The sequence below is a fragment of the Podarcis raffonei genome, chromosome 6 (genome assembly GCF_027172205.1).
Source record: "Podarcis raffonei isolate rPodRaf1 chromosome 6, rPodRaf1.pri, whole genome shotgun sequence".
In the NCBI taxonomy this organism is placed as follows: domain Eukaryota; kingdom Metazoa; phylum Chordata; class Lepidosauria; order Squamata; family Lacertidae; genus Podarcis; species Podarcis raffonei.
The window spans coordinates 39,539,446-39,557,278 of record NC_070607.1 but is presented as its reverse complement, the minus strand read 5'-3'; the positions used below and the strand labels follow the sequence as shown (position 1 = coordinate 39,557,278).

The following is a 17,833-nucleotide window of genomic DNA, read 5'->3' as shown; positions in this document are numbered from 1 at the left end:
GAATTGCATATTTGAAATTACTCCTGTGTGAAAAGCAAATGTCAGAATTTATCATGGCTCCTTAAAAACCTGGAAGAGTATTGGATCCTTTGACTATTGCATAGGCCTGAGCTAGGTCCCACTCCTTTGACAATCTGTTGTAGCCACTTTTAGGAGCAACAGGAACACTTTAGAAGAATTCATTTCAGTACTGAAGCTATGAAAATAGCAAACCTCTTGTGGACTGAGATTGCAAAAGCATATTGCCCTTGGATTCTGGGACCAAAGAAGCATCCAGTTGGGAGATGAGTTATGGGAATTCATGGCAGAAGCTGGAGAAGTGCTTAATACAGATGTTTATAATCTGAAACTTCAAGCTTCAAAACATGCTTTTATTTCCTAGGAAAATGAAATTCATGAAGTTCAGTTGACTAAGAAGGATGGACAGAGTCTTGGTATAACAATTGTGGGCTATTCAGGAGTTTCTGATACAGGTGAGTTATATGACATTTTCTCTTTTGCTACAGAAAGCCCACAAAATGGACTCTTTGCTGGAATCTGTAAAATTTCAACGCATTCTAAATGCAGAATTAACAAGTAACAGTGTTCTTTTTCTTTTCTTTAAGCAGACTCTTCAGGGATTTTTGTAAAAAACATAATACCTGACAGTGCTGCGGAACACAGCGGTCAAATAAAAGTCCATGACAGAATTATTGCTGTAAGTTTAAGTCTTATTTTTGCAGGCTGTAGAATCATACTTTGCAAAACATTACTGGTGTAAAATCTGAGAATGTTAGGCATAAAATAATCTGTTCCAGATTATTTGCTGGCTGAGAATCCCCTTCACATGCCGTCCATCAAATGCGAGTGACTTTTCCCTTATGTAAAACTTCCCTGCCAGCAAAGTACATTCAAGACCTATGTAGTCTGTGCTGTCCACATGACTGCATCAGTCACATGCAGCTCCCTCCCACCACTCCCTGGTGGCTGCAGCTGCATATAAATGGCATGACCACTGACCGCAAGTTCACCTCTGCAGAAAATGCAATGTGTGATAGTATAGGATAATGGCTTGGATCCTCACGTTCCTTCTGTGAAAGGAACAGAACTCATATTTATAGAAAGGTACCTTTTTTTGCCTCCCCCTTTCCACTGCCGTTTCCTGAAAGTCTATTCTGGGGGTTGAAGGACTCTGGGAAATGCTATAGAGTATGGTGTAGAGGAATGCAGATAGATGGGAAGCTGACAGATGTCAACTTCTCCCTTGTCTGTGTACAGTGGTAACTCAAGTTAAGTACTTAATTCGCTCTGGAGGTCCGTTCTTAACCTGAAACTGTTCTTAACCTGAAGCACCACTTTAGCTAATGGGGCCTCCCGCTGCTGCCGCTGCGCTGCCACAGCACAATTTCTGTTCTCATCCTGAAGCAAAGTTGTTAACCCAAGGTACTATTTCTGGGTTAGCGGAGTCTGTAACCTGAAGCGTATGTAACATGAAGAGTATGTAACCCGAGGTACCACTGCACTTTTATTTGAAAAATCCAGAACTCTTAGTTGCAAGGATCCCATATAATCTGAGAATGTGTTCACTCATGCACACAGTCTCGCAACTGACCAATTGTTGTGTTGTGTTGTGTTATGTTGTGAACTGCCCTGTGATGAAGGGTGGTAAATAAATTTAATAAATAAGCAAATAAATTGCTTTTTCGTGTCTGGGTTGATAGGGAGCCCTGTTGAACTTAAGTAATGTTATTTAATATGAGCAACCAGGCTCATATTCGGATTTAGAAATGCCCTGTAATTAGCCTTAACTGGTGTTATCATTCAAGCAACTTGCTTTCTGACATGGATTTCCATTTAGAAACCAATTTTATGTGTCATACATGTCTATGTATTAGGTTGATGGGATCAACATTCAGAATTATACCAACCAAGAGGTGGTGGAGGCATTGCGAAATACAGGCCCGATTGTACACTTGGCGTTGCTTCGAAAGAAACCGTTGTTTCCTGCTTTCTCTTCAGAAAAAGGCTTAGGCAGAGGTAAAGCTCTTCTTTAACTATACCTAATGTTCTTCTAAGCCAATGAAAATCCCTTGGCATTTATTTCACTGAATACCTTGGCATTTTTGTACTTGTGGTACAGTCTTATTTATTTACATGACTGGTCATTCCTGCAGAACCAGTTCATCCTGGTCATTTTCTTAAACTCTTCTGAGTACATGCTTAAAGGTTTTATGTGGGACTTCACTTGAGGGTAACCACGGTTACTACAGATTGCAGTAGTAACTCAGATCATATTATGCCACACACACACACAACTTTATTTTTTCATATAGAACAAACAAACAAACAAAAAGAAACATCAATAACGATCCATTTTATATTGAGGTGTTATACCTGTGCTTGGAGGTGGTGATAGGCTGGATTGGGGCCAATAACCTGAAGCTAAATCCTGAAAAGAAAAGGGTGTTTTGTGTCCCAAGTTCTTGTGTCCAGGAGGTGTGGAGGCAGCCTGCCTTTGAAGGAGCCAAGTTTGCAGCTTGGGGGATGCTCCTGGATTTAACTCTGTCATTGGAGGCTCAGGTGCCCTTGGGGGCTAGGAGTATTTAAAGCCCTAAACAACTCAGCGCCCTACAAACCTGAAAGTCTCATTCTCTACAGAGCCCCTCAGGTGCTAAGATTGGCTGTGTGGTGGGCCCTCTTGGTATTTGCTCTGCCCTCAGAAGCTCAGGTGGTGGGGTTCAGGAGAGGGCGTTCTGTGTGGCAGAACTTGTTCCCCACAAAGGTTAGTCTGGTAGCTTTATTGTATAACTTCCGGCAAATGCTGAAGACACAACTCTTTACTTTGTCTTTTGACACTGGAATTTTTTGGGTTTTTAGGAGCTACCTTCTTTTGTGATTGTAAGTTATTTTAAACTCTTTTAAATATTGTGTTTTAACATTGTAACTTGCTCTGGTACCTTGGAGTGAAGGGTAGGTAATAAACAACAAAAGCAACATACTCCAGTACTGAGAACATCATTGGTAATCTGTTAGTTTTGGGGCCTTTCAGAAATTAACACATAAACAGCAGAGCTCTCAAAATGCTATAATGTAACTATATTTACTGTGCTAAATATAAGGTACTGATTACTGTGGAACCATTTATCTTCCTACAACCATGTTATTTTTTTCTTTTCAATCATAAGCATTCTAATAATTTCTAATAAATTCTGGAATAAATAATTTCTAATAAATTCTACTCTTTTAAGAACTTCTTGGGGTGAGCAAGCCCATTTCTTTACTATTTTGGTAGGTAGAGTAGAGAGAGCTTGCTATCTAAAAGGTTATATAAGTACACTTCTTGCATACGATCCTTGGATTGCGCAGTTGACTGGAAACTTTTGGAACAGTTGCAGAGCAGCCAAATATGCCAACCTTATCCTTGGCTGGTGTCGTGGAGACTGAGACTACCATAGATAGTGATAACGAGGAACTTCTAAAGCCAAAAGACAACTCTGAAAACGAAAGGAAGCAAAAACGACATGCAGTTGGTAAGTGATATATCTTTGGAGGAGACTTGCTACACTAACCTTCTGTTTGCCAACCATATCATATATGGTCTTTAAATAGTAGTAGGACAAATGAGTGTCAATAGAGGGGGATATTGAGCAATTAATTTTAGCAGCAGCCTAATTTGGCCTAATAACAGCAGGATATTTTTTGTTGTTGCACATTAAAAACTGGGTCTATTGTTTTTGAAGCTTTGTATCTGTACACGAGACGCATTATGCTGCAGTTATAGAATTGCTGGAACCCTTGTTTTCTGCTGCAGCTGACAAGTTGTGATGACTTCGTCAGTTTTCACCATTTTGGGGCATTCACAGGCTAATTGGAATGATTTTAAAAGAAAATAAGTGGTCTGTGGCATGCGATTCTACATCTGTAGGCTTGTCATTTCGTAAAATTTTATTTTATTACAGAAAGGTAAAAACCATTTAGGATACAGGAATGTAAAAGTGTTTTCACACTGGTAAATATATTCACTTACCTTTCGTGCTTGAGAGCTAAAAGCAGTCATTTCATTTCAAACATGGTTGATACTAAAACACTGTCTATAAAAGTTCACCCTGGAGCAGAATTTAATGGCCAAATTAAATTCCAAAAATAGGTACTTATATTGGAAATGCTGACAGGCACTTAATTATAATAGCACTAAAGTAAAACGCCCCTAATTTAATGCCCTGTCTAAACTCTAGAAACGCCTTTCAAACTTAATGTAAAAAGTGTGTTTTATAAAATGTGTTTTTTCTCTAGGTCTGATTGTGCTAAGCTTTAATTCAAATTCCTGAATAGATTTAAACAGTGGTGTGCCCTAACAGCTACAATGATGTTGGTACAGTCAGTGAAATATAATTTAATATGATGTTTGCATGAAACCCTTTGTTGGGTTCTAGACGAGTACCTGAGCATCAGTATGATTCATTGGTTAGAATGATAGAATTGTAGATTGGGAGGGACCCCGAGGATCATCTAGTCCAACCCCCTGCAATGCAGGATTCCTGTCCACAGCTGTCCCTGGATGGGCTCGAACCACCAACCTTCTGGTTAACAGTCAGATGCACTGACCCATTGTGCCACAGACTGCACTTTGCCTCTGATCCTGTAGGTCTAAAATCCATTTGAAGTCATCCAACTGGTGGCAATTACTACACCCTGTGGGATCAAATTTCAAAGTTTAAGTATGTGCTGTGTGAAGAAATACTTCAATTTGTCTGTCCTGAATCTTCCACCGTTCAGCTTCTCTGAATGACCCCAAGATCTGGTCCAGAAAAGTTATCTGACCCCATAGTGGACTGCACCATTATTTCAGAGCATCTGGTTGGGGAGTCTTGACAGGTGTTCCAATGGTTTAACTCCTGTCTGGCCATATTCAGAATGTGGTTGAAAGAAACGCTAGTTCAACTCCATGTGCATTGACTTACGGTGTCATAAGGCTTGGTGTAACAGACAATGCTTTATTAAGATCTACATGAAGCCACATAAGTGTAGATAGGAGTGCAATTTAAGGATGCATACCTAGAGAGACTTTGCAACCGTATGTCTTCAGTTATATGTTTCCATATTTCAGAGCGTTGTGTACACAAAGCTTCAATGGCAGCTAGCTTACAATTCATTTAATAAAACTGCACACATGTTCTTCCAAAAGTTTACATAGGGCTGTGTAGGAAAGATAACACTGCCTTCAAAGGAACTTGCTTTCATAAAAATGAATCCCATGCAAGATTCTTGATACAGAATCTTGATATAGTTCAGTAAAAGAAATAATCTTAAGTTTCACTGTGGCCTTGCAGAGATCTTTTGTTTATTTATCTTGGACATTCAGGGTCATGCAAAAGGCACAATGGAGTCTTAGAAGCTCAGTGCATCTGAATAAATTCTTACCAGGTAGCAAAGGTAAAAACTAGCCTGTGTCATTTGGGAGTCCTCCAAAATGACCCTTTGCTCAAATGTTTGAAGGATTATCAATGAAGATGAAATGCATGCAATCCAATCCCTATGTGTGTTTTTGCCTGGAAGTGAGTTCTGTGGGATTTACTTTCAAATACATGACTTCTACCTTGATATCTTAGGATGTCATTAAACACTATACACTGACATGCTGTGGTGGTTCTCTGTTTCTAATGAAAGCAAAACCATTCTCTTAAGTTAAAGACTCAAGACAAGACTGGCTGATTTTCTGTTTAAACAGATCCTTCCTGCAGTAGTTCTATTTAATGTGACATTGTATGTTTTAAAAACATAAATAACAAAATAATGCATGTGGTTTTAGATGGAAAAGCATTAAAGTAAGTGCAGTATGCATTAGGATTTCAGGAACGTGGAGTGCTGCTCATATGTAATGTCCTGTTACTTGTCCCAAATGGTAACAAAATAAGCCATAAAATAAAATAGCTTGTGGTAAACTTATCCTCCTGTTGGTGCCACTGTTACTTGAACTTTTCTGTCTGCCTGTGGGAGTTTTTGACTTCTGCAAGTTAAATATTACTTAGGGAAGGAACTTTTTATAAGTATGCTGAGCTTCTGGCTGGGGTCAAATGCAGGGCAGCCAGCCATTTTTATGTTGTCTAGCCATGTCAAATTGTCTTACATGGCTGTAATACCGCTCTGGTTGCATAAGTAAGAAAGCTGAAAAGATATAAATGTCAAGATAGCCAAGTTCCCATGGAAGGCTGGTTCAGAACTGAAGCTGAAGTTCACATGGCTCACTGGCCTGATTAAGCCAGCAAGGCTTTTATAATTAGAATTCTGCTGGATGAGGCCAAAGGCCTGCCTAGTCCATCACCCTACTCTCGCTCTGGTCAGTCAGATTCCTATGACAAGCTTGCCAGCAGGACCTGAATAGAGCCCTGCTCTCCCCTTTTAGGATTCTCTGCAACTGGTATTCAGAAGTACTTCCTCTTACAGTGGAGGTAGAACACATCAGCTGCTAGCCTCTTCCATGAATTTGTCCAGTCCTTTTTTTAAAGCCATCCAAGTTGCTGGTCATCACTCTTGTAGTAGTAAATTCTATACTTTTAACAATGTGCTGTGTGAAGAGGTTTTATTTTGTGTGTCCTGAATTTCCCAGCATTCTGCTTCATTGGATGGTACAGCTTCTAGCTTTATGAGAGAGGGAGAAAAATGTTTATCTGCCTATTTTCTCTGTACCATGCATAACCTTATGCACCTTCATCATGTTCCCCTTATGTACCTTCCCCCTCAAAATGGAGTTGCTCCAACCTCTTGATAATTCTTGTTGCTCTTTTCTGCACGTTTCCCATCAATGCAATATCCTTTTTGAGTTGAGGCAACCAGAACCGTACGTTGCTACGTCTGCCAAATGTATAAAGTTCATGAGTGCATTCTGTAGATGTAGTCCTTGATGAGGAGTTGCTGCAAGTGAATGATGGCCCAGTCAGCTTTTATAAATGTCATCTGGTCCTTCTAAGTTAATTGAACTGAACTTTGCAGCCAAGAATGATCAATTGATGCAGCGAAACAATGCAGCGCCCATGTCTCATTGACACAACAATTGCTGTCCTTACTTTTGAAACAAAACAAACAGCATTGGATAATGCTTTGTTCTCCTGCAATGTTCTGCTCTACAGGGCAGAATTCTACAGTTTTCCTGTATGCAGGGTTAGCAGTGGCCAGCTTACTGGCTTACCAAAACTGCATGTCGCAGCTGCTTACACAGATTGGGGAGGGCCAAGACTACAGGGAGCTTGGCAGGAGCAGGAATGGCAGTGGAGCCAATCCAGTACTCCTGCTGCTGTTTTTGCAGCTGAAAAGCTCCCTGCTGCCTTCTCCCTCCCCCCCTCGGCATCAGTGCACAGCGTTGGGAAGCTAGGAGTGCACTGCCCCCTCCCCACTACTGTCCCAGGGTAACACTCTTCTTGTACATGGATGTAGGTATAGATATGTTGGTCTTTATTAATATGCAATGGGGGGGATGCAGTTCTCAAGATCTGGTCTTAAATTTTAATTGTTGCATCTAGGGAAAGCTCCAGAATTGCCAGAAAACAAATTAAAATCCAAGTGGGAAAAACTCCTGGGACCTGACTTTGAAGTTACGGTATGCTGTTCATATACGTTTGTTTCTGTGATATATATTTAGTGTAAGTTTAATATTCTTTACAAATTAACGAGGGTGATTATCTTCTGCATTTCTAGCTACAACTTAAAAAACAAAACAAAACCCCAAACACTCAAGGTAGTAAACAAAACGCAACATTTAGAATGTTGAGTAAAATGTTATTACCAAAGACGTGAATGGTGTGAAATATACCATTAGAAGATGCAACAGCAGCAATCAAAGTTCAAAGAGCAATACCGGAAGATGTTTGCTAGTAAAGGGAAGGCTTTGTTTCAGTGATGTAGTCAAGGGGGACTGTAGGAGAATGCACCTCTGGGAATATTTTTCACAGCAGGAGTGATGGCATTGTCTGCCAAAGTGCCAGGGAGTTTGATGGTGCCAGATGATCTTCCTTTAGAAGGGTATTGCTGTCTTGGCACCACAGTTTAAAAGGTCCACGTCCTTTCTGCCACCACCCTTCCGTAATTCCCCCAATCGTGGCTGTCAGGCAGATTCGTACGTGTGGAGGCAATTCTTAAAACATTGCAGTCCAAGGCTATGTAGGGTTTTAAATGTCAAAAGCACTTCGAATTGAACTGAGATGCAAATTGATTGCCAGTGCAGGCAATAAAGAATTGGAGTTGTCTTAACCCCATCTGATCAATTCAAACTATTTCTTAGTGCTGCTAGCTATCCACTAGATATTTCTCCTTTTATTTAAATGATCAACTAAGAGCTTTCTCTTCCAATAAATAATGCTCTATAGTTGATTGGACTTTTTGAAAGCAATTAAGGTGACCCCATGATACTCAGGTTTTGTCTGCCCTTTTTAAATATATATATGAAACTAGTCAATTATTTTCCTAACCCCATGACTGAAGTCAGACACTAGTTTTACAGTGAGTTGTAAGTAGCTTTTTGAAACTATACAAAAACTTATTTTACTTGATGAGGAAGTGGCATCGTTAATTTAATTATCAGTATTATATCTGCCTTACAAATATTCTGGGCACTTAAAACAATGCACAATGTTAAAGTGCTGTTATTATCTAAATTTCTGAAGTAAAATAGTCTTGTCTGAAAATGAACAGCAAGAGGTCCCAGCAGACATCTCTCTTCAGAGGCTGTTCCAGATTTTGGTGACACAGCTGAAAAGGCCCTGTCCCGCCTGTGTTTCTGATGAGGGGTAGGGTCTGATGAGCGAAGTGTACAGTGCAACACATCGTGATACCTCGCATTTAATCTCTACACAAGCAATTTAATCTCTACGCAAGCAAGCTCGAATGAAAAAGTGTGTGTGAATTTCGTTTCAACCACCACTGGCAATGCATTGACATTCCAGAATTACTGCTGGTATGATTTATTGTTTCAAGGTGGTTTAAAAGAAATTGTTATTATATCCTTATTTTACATGGGGTCCCTGGTCGTCCCTGGTGGAGCTGACTAGATCCACACCTGTTTCTTGTTAGCAGTGCTGCACCTTCAGATGTGCCCAGACCATTTAAAAGACCTGTAGGGTCATAATACGTTTATAGGAGCAGCACAACTGTATCCATACACCATTGTCCTTGTAATATACATGTAGAATGATCAGCACTCTTGCTCCTCTCCACAAAGGGGCATTGCTATGATTTATCTATTTTACATCTGTTGTACACTTACTTTGTTTAGCCCACTGACTTTGAAATAAATATAATGCTTTAATGAGTACCCATGGAATCTCTCCTTTTTACTCTTTAGGTTTCAACTGTGGACATGCCAATCACAGATGATGCTGAGCTACAGAAATATTCAAAGGTATTGAGTCGTCCCTTTTTCTATTTCTGTAACACGCTAGGAGTGTAAATAGATATGGGTATGAACCACCCACTTAGAACTTACTATATTTGAAAGTTTGGGCAAATTCCGCCTTTGTATCTCTTTTTATGTGCTGGACATGAATTTGTCCCAAGAAGCTATTCTGTCCTTCCTTTTTCAAATGATAGTCTGTGCAGAATTAAATATATTGGTTAGATGTCAAGTACTGTATTTAGCAGCTTTGCTCTTTGAAATGCTTTGTGCCGATGTCTTGGCTTATTGATTGCTAGGACAGGAGTTGTTGAAGAATGCAAGCTAGAAACATTTTTTTGTAAATCAAACCTTCACCTTGACTACCAACTGGGAGGAATTTAGGCTGTAGTGTAGACTTTACTTTAAGAAGCTACACAAAGTTAGTATGCAATCTGCAAAAGGACAGACCAATGCCAACTTGCTTTGCTGGATTTCATTTGACCAACTACATCTCATCAGCCTAAATAAACATATAACTTTCTTGATCATCTGAGATTTTCAGGTGATGGGTGTTGGCTTCTGCTTTTGGTTTCCTGCCACTTTGCCATTTTGTCCAAATCTGGAGCTGTGGGAAATGTTTATTATGGTTATTTGAAACAAACCTCCTTCAGAAACCAGAGTTGGATTGTTTGAATCTCACAATATTAACTACATTTTGTCAACTCCTCCTTCTGGCTGCATGGAAGGAGGAGAGGGGAAGGTCGAGCATGCAAACCCAGGTGGAGGCTCACGTTTCACTGAACCATAGTTTAATGTGATGTCTGAATGCAGCCATTAGACATTAAGCAATAAAACTGCTGAAGCTATAGATAACACTGCTGAGGTGTAGTCTATGACCCTTGTTTTGAGATATTTAAGTTCTCCAAATCTATCAATTGACTTCTGTCATCTAGCATGCTCCCAAGAGGCCCTGTCCCTAGAGGTCCAAGTCACTGGAAAAGCTGATAAAATACCATACATTTTGGTTTTTTAACAGCTGCTACTTACTCACACACTGCTTTGTTTTCAACAGCTCCTACCTATTCACACAATGAGACTGGGGGTGGAACTGGATACATTTGAAGGACATCATTATATATCTTCAATAGCTTCTGATGGTCCGTTTGCCAAACTCAGTTTATTGCAGTTGGAGGATGAACTACTAGAGGTAAAGTTTGTAGACAATACGTTGTATGTAGCTGTGATATTTAGTCACATTCCAGTGTTTTACTAGTGTTCATGTGGGTGAGACTCATCAGAGTACCTTTCTACATAGCTACGAAGAGTATTAACATAAATTAAAGCTATAAGGGGAGGGCAGGAAAGTGTGTGCTTAACTCTGGAAGTCTTAGGCCTTTGGGTTTTCCATAGGAGATGTAAGCAGTTCCTCCTTTAAATCATTTAATTCACTATGTCACAAACTCATGCCCATCAATGCAGTTTGTTTTTCCTTTTGCAACATTCATTATAGGAAATGCTGAGTGCCAAAGGTTTAAAGGACATGGGGTGGGGGGAGAAATATATTGACAATCAACCAAAACTGTAGTATGGAAGTAATAAAGCCTTGCTATGATTTAATTGTTAGTGAATTATTGTTATATAAGCCTGGATTCTGTCTATACATTACTTATCCAAATCCACAACTATGTCCAGAGCTTGTGAAACATTTCTTTCATCCCACTCCTCCAGTTTTGAGTTTCTTTAAAAAAATAAACTGGTCTCTTGGTTAAAATATACCCCCTGTTAGCCTAGAGCACATGTTAAAAATTAACCAGGTTATGCACTCCATTAAATAAAAGCTGTAATGGGCAGAAAAAAGTAACAAACTCACAAAGAAAACAGCGCTGCCAAACCACTGATACTACAATCGAGAGACAGGCCGTTGGAATTAATAAGATATGCAAGAGAATGTCCATTGGCTGAAAAGGAGTCAGTCCATAACTACCATTCCTCCTCTTTGCTGTCCTTCTCAAGACCATTGTTTTGTTTGGAAATTGGCCACTTAGTAGTAAGGAAGGAAGAAAATGTGTAGAATGAATATGATTCAGAATTATTCAGAGAATATTCAGAGAATTATTCAGAATTATTCAGAATGATTTAGAGAAGGGGCATTGCAATCCTATTCAGATGTGTTTCATCCTGTGAGGAAGGTGTATATGAGTCTTAATTTTGAAAAGAGGACTGGCTACAAATGTGATAATATATATAGAAATGTTTCAGACTGCTTTAAGAGATTTGCTTTGAACTGGTGTGCTGGAGCTGGAGGTGAGGCTCAGTCAGGGGTGTGAAACCTTTTTCAACCCAAGGATTTCATTCCTTTGGGTGGGTGGAGGAACACATGGCAGTGGTGGATGGGGCCAGGGGCAAACATGCATGGAGCGACAGTGTGATGCTTAGCCTGTAGGCTACCTTCTACCCACACAGAAGTCAGAGGTACCTACACCATCCTCTCTAACCTCACGAGTGGGAAGAATTGTCATATGTGATTCAAGGACATGTTGCCAGCCAGACAAAAAGGCTCAAGTAAGGCACAGAGCAGAACTGATGTGGGTTGGGGGGGGGTCTGGGAAGAAGGGGTGTGTCCTGGGCAGGAGGTAGTGTTAGAGTCTCCAGGGTCAGATTGAGAGACTGGGGGAGAGGGGTACTTTTGGCCACTGGGCCTGAGGTCTCCCACCCCTGAGATAAAAGCAACTGATTACTTACTCCTTTCATGAGTGCAAACACACACACACACACAAACAGAATAAGAAGAATAAAATTAAACCATAATGCATCACAGCCTGGAAGGACCAAAAGGGCAAAGATACAACTCAAAAGTGATAATAAGTATTAATTCATACACATATCCCCTTTACAAATATTTATTTTAAAAAATAAAAGTATGATTTAGGGTGGAACCAGATCAGTTGCCTTCAAGTCCATGTATGTTCTCATTTCTTGTCATAGGTAAATGGTGTTCAGCTCTATGGAAAATCCCGCCGTGAGGCAGTTTCTTTTCTTAAGGAAGTGCCTCCTCCATTTACCCTGGTTAGTTGCCGGCGCCTGTTTGATGATGGGACAGAATCCTTTGTGGACGAGCCCACAGCCATTATTGCTTGCTCTCCAGAACCAAAGGTAAAGCAATAACATTTTGAAACATGAAAAGAAAAGGTGAAGGGGGTGCCAACAGATGTACCTTGACTTTCGGAAGATAATGGGTTGGATCCAGATGTGGCCCCATTGTATTCAGCGGGATTTAAATTAGCCATGAATGTACGGTCTAGTAACTCTCCTTGCCCAAGTGGTAACAGCTGAGGTAGTTGCAGTTGAACAATGTAGTGGTCTAAAATTGTAACTACTTCTTATTGGCCCTCTAGGCTCAACTAGGAACTAGGTACTTTTCAGAATACAGCCGTACCTTGGTTTTCGAATGCCTTGATACTCAGACGTTTTGGCTCCCAAACGCCACAAACCCAGAAGTGAGTGTTCTGGTTTGCAAATGTTTTTTGGAAGCTGAACATTTGACATGGCTTCCGCTGCTTCTGATTGAGTGCAAGAAGCTCCTGCAGCCAATCAGAAGCTGCACTTTGGTTTTTGAACCGTTTTGGAAGTCGAACGGACTCCCGGAACGGATCAAGTTTGACAACCAAGGTACGACTGTATAGAAGTGTTCTCAAGACAGGACAGGGATTGACAAATCAATAGTAGGAATGGAAGAAAGATGATGTGGGAGAGAAAGGAAATGGAGGTATTGTTGAAGCACTATAAATTCATCAAGGAGAATATTAGGTCTACCAAAACAGTCTAGATAGTGGTTGAAGGGTTCTAGATTTCCACTCTAAATCCATTCTATCCTGGTTTTAAAACTCTTGTGACTTCCCTTTCCTGCAAAAGCCCTGTTAATTGTAGTGTTTTGTAAGCAGAGGGGAAATCAAACACTGGTGTCAGGATCCAAAGTGTAAATCACAGGTGATTTTTTAAAGTTCCATTTAGGTGACAGTGGCAGTCCCACCCAAAAAATGAGGAGACCCTTTAGAAGAGCATTTCAGGAAGCCCAGTAGCTACTACTAGAAAGAGAGAGCAAGCACAGAAGCATTTTGCCACTCTCCCACAGGCTTTGCTGGATCACAGCCTGCAATTCCAAACATTCCACCAGGGGAGTCATATATCTTCTGTGCATAGTGCAGAAAACGATGGTCACAGCCTTTTTTCTTTTTTGCCTTTTCTCGGTGAACAATGAATCTGATCAGAATCTGAAATTCAGGCTTCACTGCCTTGAATTTTATGAAGCTGAGTGTGTGCTTTTGAACCAAAGCTACAGCAGTACTTTAACAAATGCATCTTCCCTGAGAGATATTTCATGTTTGTGACTTTACTACTTTCACTGTAACTGGAAACTCCTAGTGGCTTTATCTAGGCAGGTAGCTGGAAACATCATTGTACTAATGATACAAGGTATGTAAATCAATGGGCCGACATGCTGACGGTGTACATCCCATTCATCATTCTTCAGTTTAATAAGGGAGCAAAAGCTTTGAATTATACCTAGTCTCAGCTTCCCCATTAGCTGATTACTTCCATCTTGTGAACAAAGGACCTGATGCAAACTGGAAGAATACAGTTTGAGTTTAAATTTTTTTCCAGAAGTACAGACCTTGTCTTTCAGTGTTCTGTAATAAAGTAAACTTTTGCTTCTGGCTCCATGGCTCCATAATGATGTATCTTCTTGATGTACCAGTGTCCTGCTTTGGATAGCTTAGTGATTAAGTTAAATGTTCCATTTAACTGGCAGTGCAATGCCAATATACAAGTTTATCAGTGGCCACTCAGATCTTTTAAAACAATGGTTTTACACTGATTGTATACATTCATTTGTCTCTGAGTAATACCACAGAATATGCTTTCTGAATCTATTTACCTTGTTCTTATAATGCGAACATCCCTGAGATGCTGTGATGAAGGGCAGTGTATAAATTTAATTAATAATAATAATTGTGTAACGTCTAAGTCAGGGATTGTAGTTTGTTTCGCTTCTAATAAATCACAGATAATAAGCTAAGAACGAAACCTTGGCTACAGATCGCAGTTTATCTGGAGCAAAGCCAAAAGCGATCCCTGGCTCTTATGTAGCACTAAGCTAGGGATTGTGGATTGTTTCTTATAAGTGGGGAAATATAAGTATAAGTGGGGAAGTATAAGTATAAGTAGGGAAGAGCAAAACAGGCACAATTAATTCATGCATGGCTACTGTCATGCTTTTTGGCTTACCAAGCCTTGGTGAGGTCTTCCTTTTTTAACCATGTACATATTTAAGTCTACCTTCATGTATACAGACTTTTGGTAATGGGACCTCTTTCAGATTTTCAGTGTAAGGAGTCATAACATTGCCTTTCAGAGTCTCCAGCTAGAAGTGCCCTTGTTTTTCTACTGAAAGCCTTGTGGGATCATGCGACTGAATATTTTATGGCCTTGTTCCTTTGTGCTTTTGCCCCTACTATTTAAAACTATGAATTCTGGATCGTTCAAAGCACTTTACGGATAGTAATCCTTGCAACTATCCTATAGAGGAAGATGGCATGCAAGATACAGTGGCCACTTACAGGGTTCCTGGCAAAGTTAAGTGTTGACCCAGGAGCCTCCAAGATCACAGGCCGTACTCTTAGCTTCCTTTGCATACCAGGTTTATTTTATTTTTTGCTTTCCTCTCTGTGCCCTTTTACTTTTATGCATCTAATGCAACCATTGAAGGTTAGCGACCTTAGCCAATACCTAGTTTCACAGAGTGATTTAAATTCTAGTCCAGGCACCCTCTTCAGTTTGCATATGATGGATAAATTTATCAACGGGGGGAAAAAGCTTTATATCTTATTTCTCAGGTGAAACCAAGGGAGGAAGAAGAAGAGGAAGAGGTGGAGCTAGAACTTTGGTCTTCCGAAGTCAATGTCATTGAACTTGTAAAAGACACTAAGATGGGCTTAGGATTCAGCATTTTGGACTACCAGGTATGTTGTGCATCCGTGATGATTAATTGCCTTCGATCCTTATTGCATTTACGGTTGTGCCTTAGTATTCCCTGTACGTTTTGTTGACATGATCTTTGCATATTAGCAAAGAGCTGAGTTGGTTCTTTTGCAGTTTTTGTTTTTAGTCTCAAAAACTTTCTGTGTAGATACATGAGCTGTTTTTAAATAGCTGATAAAAACTACTATCCATTGTTATGGAGTGGTGTAGTGAAATAATAATAGGAAGAAGCAGAAGAAGAAGCAGCCATCATTTAATAAACAACAATAATAATCTCTAAGAAGCATGCTTTGGCTTCTATCTCTAGTTCAGAAGTGTGCAGTATGTGCTTCCTCTTGCCTACTGCCTAATCTTACATGGTCCACAACATTCCCTCCCGCTGATCAGCTGAGCTGAGCACTGGGGGAAAAAGGGGTGATGCTCCAAATGAACATCAACTTTTCTCTGCAGTCCTGCTTCCTTTTCTCCTACCTCTCTCAGTTGTTCCCTTCCGCTGTTAAGGAGCCTGACTGGATTACTTCATACAATTTATAGCTCAATCTGAAAAATTGCTTTATTCACAATTAAAAGACAGGGGTGTCTTTATCTAAGTAGTTTTTTTCAGTATTGTTTAGGGACATCAGGCCTCAGAAAGAACCCCTTACTTTGGAGAGCTGTTGCAAATCATGATATGCAGTATATCACTGGGCTAGACAGGCCAATGGCTTGACTCAGTGCAAAGTAACTTTGTATGGTCATTGCAAGCAGGGTATTATATTAGCTTCAAAAATTGCTATTATTGCTGCTGTATGAATACTATTACATAGTTCAATAGCAAACTCAAAAGTTTTGAACTGGATAATTTATTTCCTGTTCCAAGGAATATTGTGTTAATTTTTTTATAGAAAGAATAACAAGCCAAAGGAAAGCTTTGTGCTATTTAGGAGAAAATAGTGAGGACAATAATAGAATTTCAGAACTGGAAATGGTGACATCAAGTTTGAACATCATAGTGAAACTGTCCCCTTTTTAGAAATCTGTAACAAAGAATGTTCTGGTAATTACAGAAAGCTTGTGCACAATCTCCATAAAAGCTCAATTTTGTTAGCGTAAAATGAAAGTTGTTGCATTTTGAAAATAGTTGAAACTAACATTTGTCTGAGCAAAGTTTACCAGGAATAGAAAATAGTGTACGCTGCTGATGTCATCAATATGATATTTTTAAAGGCTCCAACTAAGGAATGTAGTTAACTGTTTGCCGTAACACACTGCGTATATGAGTGCTGTCTAAATGCTTTTGTTTAATAAGACAAATATGTCAAAGGATATAGAAATCTATAATACTTTTACAAAATAAGACACAAAATGGGGACAGATTCAAGACAAATACTTGAGACGTGCTTGTGAAAAGTTTTCCCCCCCTTGACATATTTTACATTTAGGAGGGGGTCCCAAATGTTTGCAGTAGATCTACCTACTATCCTTTGCAGAGGGCAATAATATGCAGACTTGCTTTTATATTTTTGTATGATCAGAATTAATGGAGGCTTTAATAACAGTTTTTATTTACTTACCGATGCAAATACATTGGCAAGGAATAGGATGCAGCTAAATTTGAATTATTTGAAATGGGCTGTAAGCCATTTAATTTTAGATCTTCCATCATTTTAAGATATTGGTTTATAAAGTGCAGTGTGTCCTTGCTGAGCTACTAAGCTTTTTATGGTGCATATCTATTAATGAGGTATATTCAGTCACAGTAACTCTTTTGATAGGCCATGGGGGAGGGGGGCAAATGAATATATGCAACTAGAATTGGCCCTTCTATAATAGACTGGAGTGACCCGCAGAAAACTAAATTATTGCCTTAGCCCAGGAATGGCTAACCTGTGGCCCTGTAGTTGTTGTTGGACTATAACTCCCATCATCACACACCACTAGCTATGGTTGCTGGGACTGGTAGGAGCTGAGAGTCCAACATTTTGAAGGATCACATGTTTTCCATCTCTGACCTAGCCCATGCTTACCTGACCTCTAGTATTTTGCACTTGCGTCTCCACTTCCATCAATCTGTAAGCCAGCGTTCACCAACACAATGTTCTGGACTATAAAACAGGGGCTGATGGGAGTTGTAGTCCAAAGCATTGAGAGGGCATCTAATAAGCAAAGGCTTTCTAAGCACTAACCTGCCCTATGATACCACCTTGGGTGTATATATTGGATAATGCACATAATAGCTTCTCTCAAAAAATTACAGGCACTGCTTTTCTCTTTCCTTCTCAGCCATATTCTTACAAATGCTTTTAAATGTATTTTTTATTAACCTCTTTCTTCCTCCCCCCGGTCTGTAACCAAGGTTGCTTCCACACAAGGACCCTTTGGTGCTGCTGAGGCACTGCCGTTTTTGCAATCAGCTGGAAGTCTTGGTAGCAGTAGACCATAGATGCGTCTTGGAAATTGGAATGATTGGAG

General features: G+C 39.8%; 1 protein-coding gene across 6 annotated transcripts in view; it reads left to right on the top strand.

Annotated features, from left to right (window-relative positions):
* Window positions 1-17,833, top strand: part of PATJ (PATJ crumbs cell polarity complex component) — a 157,843-nt gene that overhangs the window by 12,122 nt on the left and 127,888 nt on the right. For 5 of the 6 annotated variants that reach the window (XM_053392227.1, XM_053392225.1, XM_053392226.1 and 2 more), the window contains exons 9-17: window positions 383-473; window positions 606-697; window positions 1,875-2,016; window positions 3,369-3,509; window positions 7,497-7,573; window positions 9,314-9,370; window positions 10,416-10,550; window positions 12,329-12,496; window positions 15,238-15,363. In XM_053392227.1, the coding sequence (XP_053248202.1) occupies window positions 383-473; window positions 606-697; window positions 1,875-2,016; window positions 3,369-3,509; window positions 7,497-7,573; window positions 9,314-9,370; window positions 10,416-10,550; window positions 12,329-12,496; window positions 15,238-15,363 (1,029 nt within the window). The remainder of the gene's footprint in view (window positions 1-382; window positions 474-605; window positions 698-1,874; window positions 2,017-3,368; window positions 3,510-7,496; window positions 7,574-9,313; window positions 9,371-10,415; window positions 10,551-12,328; window positions 12,497-15,237; window positions 15,364-17,833) is intronic. The other variant, XM_053392224.1, reaches the window with a different exon arrangement.